This window comes from Rhinolophus sinicus, chromosome 11 (genome assembly GCF_057876585.1).
Source record: "Rhinolophus sinicus isolate RSI-liver-muscle chromosome 11, RSI-T2T, whole genome shotgun sequence".
Taxonomy (NCBI): Eukaryota; Metazoa; Chordata; class Mammalia; order Chiroptera; family Rhinolophidae; genus Rhinolophus; species Rhinolophus sinicus.
Genome location: NC_142511.1, coordinates 26,272,255 through 26,284,739, shown reverse-complemented (window position 1 = coordinate 26,284,739; position 12,485 = coordinate 26,272,255). Strand labels below are relative to the sequence as shown.

The 12,485-nt window shown below is 36.6% G+C and overlaps 1 protein-coding gene across 1 annotated transcript; it reads left to right on the top strand.

Annotated features, from left to right (window-relative positions):
- The first annotated feature begins 6,177 nt into the window (after positions 1-6,177).
- On the top strand, positions 6,178-12,270 carry FCER1A (Fc epsilon receptor Ia). Its single transcript, XM_019716854.3, has 5 exons — positions 6,178-6,310; positions 6,738-6,758; positions 7,700-7,954; positions 9,573-9,830; positions 11,377-12,270. Exons 1-5 carry the CDS (start codon positions 6,256-6,258, stop codon positions 11,574-11,576), a joined length of 789 nt encoding a protein of 262 aa, XP_019572413.1. The 5' UTR covers positions 6,178-6,255; the 3' UTR covers positions 11,577-12,270.
- The last annotated feature ends 215 nt before the right edge of the window (positions 12,271-12,485 follow it).

The window sequence follows — 12,485 nt, the reverse complement described above, 5'->3', positions numbered from 1 at the left end:
ATATACACAACACAAGGGTCACCTTTGGAGCACACGCAGAGGAGAAGAAGGAAGTGGTGCAAGTCAAACATGAAGGACATATACTACATAAGATAACCCAGCAAAAACCAAGAACCCCAGGGGATCTACCTCATACATTGAAGCAAACACAGAGAATCAGCCAAAATGGGGAAACAAAGAAACATGTCCCAAATAAAAGAAGAGAAGAAACCTCCAGAATTAGAACAAAATGAAACAGAGGTAACCAACCTATCAGAGATAGAGTTCAGAACACGGATGAAAAAATGTTTAAGGAGCTTAGTGACAATATAAGAAAGATAGAGAAATCATAATGAACAACAGTTAGAACTAAAGGATACAATAACTGAAATAAAGAACACACTTGAGGAATTACCAGCAGGTTAGATGAGGCAGAGCATCGAATCAGTGACTTAGAAGACAAGTTCGCAGATATCACCCAAATGGAACAACAAAAAGATAAAAGAATAAAAACAATGAAGATGGTATAAGAGACCTCTGGGATAACATCAAGCGCAACAACATGCACATGATAGGAATATCAGCAGGTGAAGAGAAGAAGCAAGGGATTGAGAACATATTTGAAGTAATAATGACTGAAAACTTCCTTAACCTGGTGAAGGAAACTGACATACAAGCCCAGGAAGTGCAGAGAGTTCCAACCAGGATAAATCCAAACAGGTCCACACCAAGACACATTACAGTGGAAATGGCAAAGGTTAAAGACAAAGAGAGAATCCTAAAAGCAGCAAGAGAAAGACAGTGGGTTACATGCAAGGGAACACCCATAAGACTATCAAATGACTTTTCTCCAGAAACTTTGAAGGTCAGGTGGAGTGGCAGGAGGTACTCAAAGTGATGAAAAACAAAGGCCTGCAACCTAGATTGCTTCATCCAACAAGGCTATCATTTAAAATTGAAGGAGAGATAAAGAGCTTCCCAGAAAATAATAAACTGAAGGAAATTATTACCACCAAGCCAGCATTGCAGGAAATATTAAAAGGGTTTCGGTAAACAGAAGAAAGATGAAAACAATCTAACTACAAATAAAAGAATGGCAATAACTATGTACTTGTCAATAATCACTTTAAATGTAAATGGATTAAATACTCCAACCAAAAGAGGTAGGGTAGCTGAGTGGATAAGAAAGCAAGACCCTTGTATATGCTGTATACAAGAGACTCAATTCAGATCAAAAGACACACACAGGCTGAAAGTGAAGGGTTGGAATATGATATTTCATGCAAATGGAAATGAGAAAAAAGCTGGAGTTGCAATAGTTATGTCTGACAAAATAGACTTTAAAATGAAGAATATATTAAAAGACAAAGATGGGCACTATATAATAATAAAGAGATCCATCCGACAAGAGGACATAACTTTAGTAAACATCTATGCACCCAACATAGGAGCACCTAAATATATAAAACAGATATTGACTGACACAAGGAAAGAGATCAACAGTAACACTATCATAGTAGCGGACTTCAACACACCTCTGACAACAAGGGACAGGTCATCCAGACAGAAATTAAATATGGAAAAAACGGCCTTAAATGACACATTGGACCAGTTGGATTTAATCAATATTTTCAGAGCATTTCACCCCAAAGCTGTTCTAGAATACACGTTCTTCTCAAACACAGATGGAACATTTTCCAAGATAGACCACATGTTAGGCCACAAACCAGGTCTCCATAAATTTAAGAAAATTGAAATCATACCAATTGTCTTTTCTGACCACAGTGCTATGAAATTAGAAATGAACTACAGGAAAAAAACTGGAAGACACACAAATCTATGGAAGCTGAATAGCATGTTACTAAATAATGAATAGGTCAACCATGAGATCAAGGAAGAAATCAAAAAATATCTTGAGATAAATGAAAATGAAAACACCACGACCCAAAATCTATGGGAGGCAGTGAGAGCAGTCCCTATAGGGAAATTCATAGAAAGACAGGCCTACCTAAAGAAAGAAGAAAAATCGCTAATCAACAATTTGTCTTCACACTTAACGGATCTGACAAAAGAACAAAAAAATAAGCCCAAAGAGAGTACAAGGAAGGAGATAATAAAGATTAGAGTGGAAATAAATGAAATAGAGAACAAAACAAAACAAAAAAATTAGAAAAGATCAATGAATCCAAGAGCTGGTTTTTAGAGAAGATAAACAAAATCGACAAACCTTAGCCCGACTCATCAAAAAAAAGAGAGAGGGGACCCAAATTAATAAAATCAGAAATGAAAGAGGAGCAGTGACAACAGACACCACACAGAAAGACAAAAAAATTTAAGGAATTATTATGAGCAACAATATACCAACAAATTAGACAATCTGGAAGAAATGGACAATTTTCTAGGAGCATACAACCTTACAAGGCTAACTCAAGAAGAAATGGAAAACCTGAATAGACTGATTACGACCAGGGAAATCGAATCAATAATCAACAAACTCCCAACAAACAAAAGCCCTGGACCAGATGGCTTTGCAGGTGAATTTTACGAAACATTCCAAAAAGAATTAGTACCTATTCTCAACCTATTCTACAAAATCCAGAAGGAGGGAAGGCTCCCAACACTTTTTACGAGGCCACTATCACCCTGATCCCAAAATCAGACAGAGACATTATAAAAAAAGAAAACTACAGGCTGATATCCCTAATGATCATAGATACCAAAATCCTCAACAAAATAGTAGTGAACAGAATTGAGCAATACATTAAAAAGATCATACACCGTGATCAAGTGGGATTCATTCCTGGTATGCAAGGGTGGTTCAAAATCCGCAAATCAATTAATGTGATACACCACATTAACAAAATGAAAAATGAAAATCAAAGATCATATCAATAGATGCAGAAAAAGCATTTAACAAAATCCAGCAGCCATTTATGATAAAAACTCTTAAGAAAGTGGGAATAGAGGGACCATATCTCAACAGTAAAGGCCATATATGATAAACCCACAGCTAACATCATACTCGATGGGGAAAAGCTAAAACCATTCCCCTTAAGGTCAGGAACAAAGCAAGGTTGCCCACTTTCTCCACTTCTATTCAACATAGTGCTGGAAGTCCTAGCCACAGCAATCAGACAAGGAAAAGGAATAGAAGGTATCCAAATTGGTAAGAAGGAAGTAAAATTGTCATTATATGCAGATGACACAATACTATATAGAGAGAACTTAAAGACTCCTCCAAAAAACTATTAGAACTGAGAAATGAATTTAGTAAAGTAGCAGGATACAAAATTAATATTCAGAAATCAGATGCATTTGTATATACCAATAATAAAATATCAGAAGGACAAATTAAGAAAGCAATCCCATTTACAATTGCTTCAAAGACTATAAAATACCTGGGAATAAATTTAACCGAAAAGTAAAAGATTTGTACTCAGAAAATTATAAGACACTGAAGACAGAAATTTAAAAAGATACAAATAGATGGAAACACAGACCATGCTCATGGATAGGAAGAATTAATATCATTAAAATGTCCATACAGCCTAAAGCAATATGCAGATTCAGTGCAATTCCTATCAAACTACCAAGGACATTTTTCACAGAAATAGAACATATAATCCTAAAATTTATATGGAACCATAAGAAACCCTGGATAGCCTCAGCAATCTTGAGAAATAAGAAAAAAGTGGGAAGTATCACGATACCTGACATCAAATTATGTTACAAGGCTACAGTAATAAAAACAGCATGGTACTGGCATAAAAACAGACACACAGATCAATGGAACAGAATAGAGAGCCCAGAAATAAATCCATGCCTATATGGTCATTTAATCTACAACAATGGAAACAATAATTTACGGTGGGGTAAAGACAGTCTAGTCAATAAATGGTGCTGGGAAACCTGGACAGACACATGCAAAAAATTAAAGCTGGACCACCACCTTACACCATGTACAAGAATAAATTCAAAATGGATTAAAGACTTAAGTGTAAGATCTGAAACCATAAAACTCCTAGAAGAACATATAGGAAGAAACTTCACAGACATTACCCAGAGTAAGATTTTTACTGATTTATCCCCTCGGGCAAGGGAAGTAAGAAAAAAAATAAACATGTGTGATTACATCAAACTACAAAGTTTTTTCACAGCAAAGGAAACCATCAATAAAACAAAAAGGGATCCTACTGAATGGGAGAAGACATTTGCCAATATATATCTGATAAGGGGTTAATATCCAAAATTTATATAAAACTCACTCTACTCAACTCCAAAAAAACAAACAACCCAATTAAAAAATGGGCAGAGGACATGAAGAGACATTTTTCTAAAGAGGACATAGAGATGGCAAACAGACATATGAAAAAATGCTCAACCTCACTAATCATTAGAGAAATGCAAATAAAAACCACAATAAGATGCCACCTCAACCCAGTCAAATGGCTATCATCAATAAATCAACAAACAAATGCTGGCGAGCATGTGGAGAAAAGGGAACTGTTGGTGGGATTGCAGATTGGTGCAGCCACTTTGGAAAACAGTATGGAAGTATCTCAAAAATCTGAAAATGGACCTACCTTATGATCCAGCAATTCCACTCCTAGGTACCTATCTGGAGAAATCCAGAACTCTCATTTGAAAAAATGTATGCATCCCTATGTTTATTGTAGCCCTATACACAGTAGACAAGACAGGGAAACAACTGAAATGCCCATCGGTAGAAGACTGGATTAAGAAACTGGTACACTTATAGAATAGAGTATTACGCAGCCATACAGAAGAATGAAATCTTACCATTTGTAACAATTTGGATAAACCTAGACAACATTATGTTAAGTGAAATAAGTCAGACAGAGAAAGACAAATACCATATGATCTCACTTATATGTGGAATCTAAAGAAAAGAATAAATGAATGAACTAATCAGAAACAGTCTCAGAGACATAGAGGAAAAACTGAGGGTTGCTAGATGGGAGGGGGTGGGTTTGGATAAGGGGAAAGGTGAGGGGATTAGAAAGCACAATCGGTAACCACAAGATTACCATGGGGATACGAAAGTCAATTTGGGGAATGTAATCAATAATGTAAAAATTTTGTAGGGTATCTGATAGACACTTGTCTCATTAGGGAGACCACCTCAGGGATGATGTAGATGCCTGATCACTGCATTGTACACCTGAAACTGAAGCTGAAACAATGAATGTCAACTACAATTATATATATATACTTACAATAAGTGGAGTACAGCGTTAGGAATCGAGGGAGTGGCAATGTAATGGCTGTGTGCGATGTCAGAGGGGTAGTCGATGGGAGAGGGGTTATCACTGTGTGAGGGATATAAATGATAAATGTTTAACTATTACATTGTTTTGTATACCTGAAACTAATTAAAAACTGTTAAAAAACAAGATGAATTAGTCAAAAGGGCCTTGGGGGAAGAAAAACTGATGGTGGATTTAAAGGAGAAAGAGTGATCATGCTGGAGGATTGGAAGATTAAAGTGGACACAAGCTGGGGAAAAAATAAAAAAAATTATGATCTAGGTTCCTATAAGTTATGTTTTAACATCTGCCTTCCTGTCTTGTTAGCACCATGAAAACCTAGTAGGATAGAAGAAGTCTCTGAAAATATATCAAATTTGGCTGGTCAGATACTGGATCATCAGGGAATCAGATGAAAATTTGTTAATTTATGGACCAATGGATTAGCAGAAGTTAGGTAACAAGAGGGTTGGTAGTTCTGGAGAACCACAACAGAATTTCAGCAATTGCTGGCCATACTCATGGACATGCATAAACAGCGTATCATTATGATTAAGAGTTTTACTCTATGGTTAAGTTTTTAAATGTTTGAATCCCAAATTAGCCATTTAGTACCCCAAGACAAGTTGATTAACTCTTTAAAGTCCAGTTTTTCTATCTACAAAATGTAGAAAATGAAGGTACCTGCTTCATAGGATTGTTGTGAGAAATGAATGAAATATCCCCTGCACCCCACTTTTCTAAGTTGCATTGATTGACAGTTTAAAAAAGCCTATGCCTCTCTCCTACCAGATTCCAGTTGTGAATATGGAGGTGGATGGGGAGTATAAAATTGCCCAGTTAGGCACCATTCTGAATATTATCTGCAGAGAAGGAGGCAAACCCAAGCACAGCTGATGAGTTAACCAGATATGACACAGAAAATATTTCCTTCTTCTTTTTGGTTTACAGTCTACTTTAAGGCCCTAGAATTTTGCAGCTCAGTCTGCTCTTGGAGGCCACAGAGGCAATGTCTACTCCCATGGGAGGCTCTGCCCTGCTATGGATAACTTTACTGCTCTTCTGTAAGTAGAGGTTCAGTTACCCCTCCTGGAGAGGCTAAAATGAAACTGAGGAGCCTCTAGGGTGGGAATGTTGACAGTATTAGTGGTGATTTTTTCTAGGCCACGTACAAACCATGGGGCATTTGTCAGGGATTTTGTAGTGCAGACAAGCTGGAGAGCAGAGGAAGTAAGGCTGAGCAACACCTAAGGAAGAAGTCAGACTGAAAACCTGATTTCTTGCAATTACTCTGGCTTCTCAGGGAGGGCAAGGGAAGGAGGATAGAGGAAAAAGAGAAGCTCCTTATTTCCCTGGATCAAATTCCTGAGAAGATGGTTGGCCCTTAAAATTCTGTGAATGTAGTCCTCATCACCACACCTAGATCCCAGTCCTCAGGAGTTCCAGAAAGCTGGGGATAGACACTAACTTATCCTTTTTGGACTTTTGCAGCTCCAGATGGTATGTCAGCAGGTGAGTCTTCTTTCCTTGTTCTCTCAGTGTTTCAATGTTTCTGGGCATAACTCTTCTTATACTGTTTCCTTTCATTCCAGTCTGCTCTTCCCTGTCCAACCCACTTTCCATTTCCATCTTGCCTTGTCTTCCTTCTTTTCTCCCATTCAAAAGCTTCTAATATATGAATTCATTCTCTCAAGTCACCACTTCCTCTTTTTATGCCAACAACCATATCTGTTGAAAATGTAAATATTTCAGCTTCTCTTTCAGGCAGTATCACATACTCTCATTCAGTTTTTACATCATCATCATCATTATTGCCATTTTATAATTGAGGATGCTGAAACTCAGATTCAGTGATTTTCTGGAGATTACACAGCTAACAAAGGACTGGATTCTAACATAAACCCCTCATCACACACTGGACACTTCTTTGGCTTCAGTTCAAATTTGTGTCACATCTCTTTGTTCTTGGAAGCCTTTTAAGAATTATCTTCTTGGTACTTCTCTCTACCCTCTAGAATTGACATATGTTGTTGCTTCACATACACTCACAACACAATTATTCATCTATTATTTACTGATTCATCCATTCAATGTATGAGCCATTGTGCTGAGCTATGGTTGAACGTGACAGACATTGTCTGCCGGAAAAGAGAGTGCAGTCCTCATTTACCTATTCTGAAATTGAAATCAAAAGAATTAAAGTGAGTTATCCTACATCACACAGTAAATTTTTTTGTCTGTTTTTTAAATATCTTGTATTTGTGTCCTGTTTTTCTCACTAGGTTGGGAGCTCCCTGGGGCCACAATACTGTTTCCTTCTTCTTTTAACCATAAGGATCAGGATAGGGTCTGACTATTGATTGACTATTGGTATGTCTGTACTTTGGAGCCTAGACAATTTTCAATGATTTTTTTTCCCTCTGTGTCTCTTCATAATTTGATCTTCTTTGAAGCCACCTGGAAATCTATGGTGTCCTTGAATCCCCCATGGAATAGAATATTTAGAGGAGAGAATGTGACTCTTACATGTAATGGGAACAATTCCTTTGAAGTCAACTCCACTAAGTGGACCCACAACAACTCCATGTTAGTAGTGACTACTTCAAGTTTGGAAATCATAAGTGCCACAATCCAGGACAGTGGAGAATACCGATGTCAGAACAAAAATTTTATCCCAAGTCAACCTGTGTATCTAGAAGTCTTCAGTGGTAAGTTCCAAGGCTATGGAAATATAGATTCTCTCATGTGAAAAATGGCCCATCTGAATTTGGGAAGAAAGCAAGTTATTCCAAGGCTTAGGGTACCAGGATGGGACTCAGGGTCTCTCACTCAAGACCCACCCATTTCTACTCTTTCTACCTGCCAGCCCTTCTGCTTTTTCCCCCCTCAATGTTCTAGCAATCTCCCAATGTTATTTCTTTATTCTATTTGACCTCTGACTATATTTTCTACATAGGTGCAGATGTATATTACATGGTCAATAGCATGTTGGATATATGAACATTGCAAAAAGCTATATATCTGAAATAGGATCAAAAGGTTTGATTTAAAGATTTGCTCTGCAATTTCCGTGTGCAATGACCTGAATATTAGGTTGTATTCTTCACTGTGTGCATTCCTCAAGTCCTCTACTTTTACTTAGAAACAAATCTTTTGTTTGCTCCATCTTTATCACTTTTCTACTGCTAACAATTAATGTAGCATGCTTAGGCATATGTAAGTCAGTTAGTAAATGTTGAATGAACAAACTAAACATTTCATTTGGATGGTTAGGCTATTATCATATTTTACTTTATGTTTTAAAATTTAAATATATATATTTAATATATAGATGGGGGTTAATTTTGTAATAACAGTTGACATTCAATATTATTTTATATTAGTTTCAGGTGTACATACTTTATTTTTTTCTCTTGAGTGAAAAGAGATATTTCAGCATCCCTATGAAAATTCCAAATACAAACCGAAGGAGTATAGAATAGCTTCTTTAGTTTCTTGGAGTAAAGAAAATTCTGGAAAAGTCCTCAAGGATTTCTCCTAAATAAAATATGATTGCAAACTAGCAACACTTTCATTTAAAAGTCTACTTTGGTGCATGCTTTTCAATTTTTAAAATGATGTTATCCATAGAATCTGACTCTTATTTTTTACTGATTCATTATTGAAAAATATTTGTTGAGTACTTACCAACTCCTAGGTATTGTGCTAGGCACTGGGGATATAATGTATGGAACAGACATGGCCGCTGACTTCTTTAAATATAGGGCCATATGCGGATAAGGACATTAAACAATTACACAAATAATTAATTAAAATTGTGATACATATTCTGAGGAAGTTTTGGGGCCCATTATGATTAATAATGAAACTGGAAACCCCTAGGAGGTAAAAGAGGACAAATCAGATACTACCCTAGGCTAAGACACCATAGGCAAAATAGGTTTATTTCCCTCTCAGTGACTAGAACTAACAACAATGAAGATAAAGGGAATACTGGGTTTCAGATGTTCCATGGATAGGCTCAGCTGAAATGTCAGAGAAATTTTATGGCCCCTGACTTACTCTTCAGGAAGAGACAGTATTTATCAATATAGAAGAAAGTTCTAAGGATTATTTTATTTTATTTTTATTGAACTTACTTATGAGCCCAGAAATGTATTAATGATGAACAACGGTTTCTGGTACACATGCTATGCATGACATCTATCTATCTATCTATCTATCTATCTATCTATCTATCTATCTATCTATCTATCTGTCTATCTACCATCTATCATCTATCTGTTCATTCATTGTTAAATAAATAACATAAAAAATGCTCTTTAGACTGGCTGCTCATTCAGTCTTCTACTGATGTGGTGTTGGAGGGTGAGTCCTTCCTCATCAGATGCCGTGGTTGGATGAATCGAAATATCTACAAAGTGATCTACTACAAGAATGGCAAAGCAATCAAGTACTGGTATGAAAACCACAACATCTCCATTACCAATGCCACAATAGGAGACAGTGGCACCTATTACTGCACGGGCATACTTTGGCAGATAAACTATACCTCTGATCCCATCGAGATTACTGTGAAAAAAGGTGAGTCAGTAAAGAAAAGGAAGTTAGTTAGTAAAGGAAGTAGCCCATAGCAGGGGAAGGGAGCGAAGACATCTGAGCCTGAAGTAGTTGCATCTTGTAGAATGGGAACAGCTGTGATACCTTGGAATGTCTACTAAACTTGCAATGGGGAGATCTGGGTTTTATGTAGTACATTTTTCAATCTCTGTCTTGGATTTTTTTTTTAAAATTATTTAATGGCAATAGTAATACCTGTTCACATTTTGGAATTTTTATGAAGACTAAATGTGGTAATATTTATGAAATGGATCTGTAAACTGTTAACCACTACACAAGCATAAAAAATTATAATTAGTTTTGATCTCAAAGTCATCTGCTGCTCCTGGGGTGAACACTTATACTTATTAAATTGAAAGGGAGTTTCAAAGTTGAAGGAACAAAGTCTGTGAAAAGCTTGAAGAGTCTATTCTAGCATAAAAGGGCTGTGAAAGGAAACCAACAAGTCAATAGGCTGTGTGCCTGTGTACTGGAACAGGAGAAAGAGGGCTTCATGAGGAAAAGATAGGCAGGTGGGCTACCTCTACAGCCAACGAAAAAGACTGTTCTTTCTAAAATTCATATAAGAGTGGGAGCCTTTGAAATATTTGCCTTACAAGGAGGAAATTAGACGTTTTGCCTTGCAAACTTGCCTCATACTAATGTATATGAAAGCATGACACCATAAGCTAGAATTAAGCTCTAATGGCAATTCTCTATTAATTAATTTGAGACCTAAGTGCTATTTGTCACTGGGCTTCCAGTATCCTTATCTATAAAATAAAGGGTTTGGTTTACACTCCCATAGAATTATTTGGGAAACTTAAAAAAATATTGATATCCATATTCTCATCCCTAGAAATTCTGATTTAATTGATTTAGATAAGGCCTGGACATCAGTATTTTTTAAAGCTCTTTCAAGTAATGGTAAGTGTACCCAGCATTGAGAACTACTGATCTAGGAGAGCTCTAAGTGATTTTCTGGCTTTAATATTCTGGGAATCCATAATTCTAGAATAATCACAAAAAGTAGTACTTTGTAAGAGTAAACAGAGTAATAAAACCCACAAAATAGTGGAACTGGAAGGAAACTTAAAGATGATCTAGTCCAATATCTTCATTTCATCCAACAGGAATGCAAGAAATTGATTGATTTATTGATTGGTTGATTGAGAAATAAGACAGTGGTGACTCCCTGCCCTCATTCCGTCTCCTTTCCACCTCCAAATAACATCTGGATATTGGTCTTCTCAATTCCAAGAAAGGAGTCATATTTCCTGTGACTTTCCCTCTTGGGCATGTTGACTAGAGTAATTGTTGGAAAAGGGATGTGGAGAAATAGTCAGAGCTCCCTAGGATGCCAGGGAGCACAGTCTGAGGAACCCAAACTCAGGAGTGTTTTCTGTCTGCATCTAGATGCCACACCATGCTAGAAGTTGTAAGAACATGCTGGACCCTTCTCTTAGGGAAGATGAAGCCCTGAACCTCATTCTTCAATTTCTAATTTGAGTTATGTTTCTTGTTGCATTAGGTTCCACCATACCTCACCAAAGCAGCTACTACTGGTTGCAATTTCTTATCCCATTGTTGGTGGTGATTCTGTTTGCTGTGGACACAGGGTTGCTTATCTCAACCCAGCAGCAGTTCACAGTTCTCTTGAAGATTATGAGGACCAGAAAAAACAACAAACTTATAGGCCCACATCCTACGCCAGACCCAAAAAATGACTGATGTCATTGCTCAAGAAACACTTGCAATAGCAATTTATTTTTAGCATCAGCAATTGCTTCTCAATTATCAAGCACAACTCACAATGTACATAGAAAGATCTGTGCTCAAGGCTTTACAGAACTGCCTCATTAAGCCAAATGAAACTGGTTAAATAGCATGTAATAGTAAGTGTTCAGTAAACATCATTTGAATAAGTAAAAGTATGTATAGATTCATCTATTAGCATCTGTAAAAGAGAACTACAATTTAAATAAAAGAATTATAAAGCCATGTAACATGAAGCTTCTAAGTACTTGAGGCTTACTATTTTCTTTTTCTGCTTCTAGAGGTAAAAAACATGAAGTTCTAGATTAGAAATGTTCTCTCTTGACCATTGTGTGAGTTAGGAATGAGAAGATATGGTAGAGTGCTGGTGAAGTTGATCATTTTTATGCTCTTTCTTCAACTTACTATCCATGAGCTTCTAGTTCTTGGCAGAATCTAGAGCAGTCTTGAGCCATAGGACTCTGGGGATGAGAGTCAGACTAAAATTCCCTTGTGATTGTTTCATCCCTCTAAAACCTCCCAAAATTATATCTTGAATACCCTCTTGCAGCACCTGAACTAAACATATTGGAGAATTTTAGTGAATAATAATGATCAGAACTCTCAGCTCTGAAAATAGTCTAGAAGTGAATAAATCTCAGGCAAAGGATCTATACATTTTTCGTTTGTTAATTTCTCCTTTCATTTTATGTCCTCACAATATTATTAGAGGCTCAGGCTTCTCTCATGGAGAGAATGGGACTAAGTTTCAGCCGCTTATAAAGCCATCCATTAGAAAAAGACTAAACTATGTATGAGAAAAAATGGATCCAAATCCTGGTTCTTCTATTTTCTCGTTTGTGATTTGGGAAAATGTTTGTATAC

Coding starts and splice junctions, on each gene's coding strand:
- FCER1A (XM_019716854.3), top strand. CDS start 6,256: ATGTCTACTCCCATGGGAGGCTCTGCCCTGCTATGGATAACTTTACTG. Junction 6,759..7,699: donor TCCAGATGGTATGTCAGCAG/GTGAGTCTTCTT, acceptor TCTTCTTTGAAG/CCACCTGGAAATCTATGGTG. Junction 7,955..9,572: donor GTATCTAGAAGTCTTCAGTG/GTAAGTTCCAAG, acceptor AATGCTCTTTAG/ACTGGCTGCTCATTCAGTCT.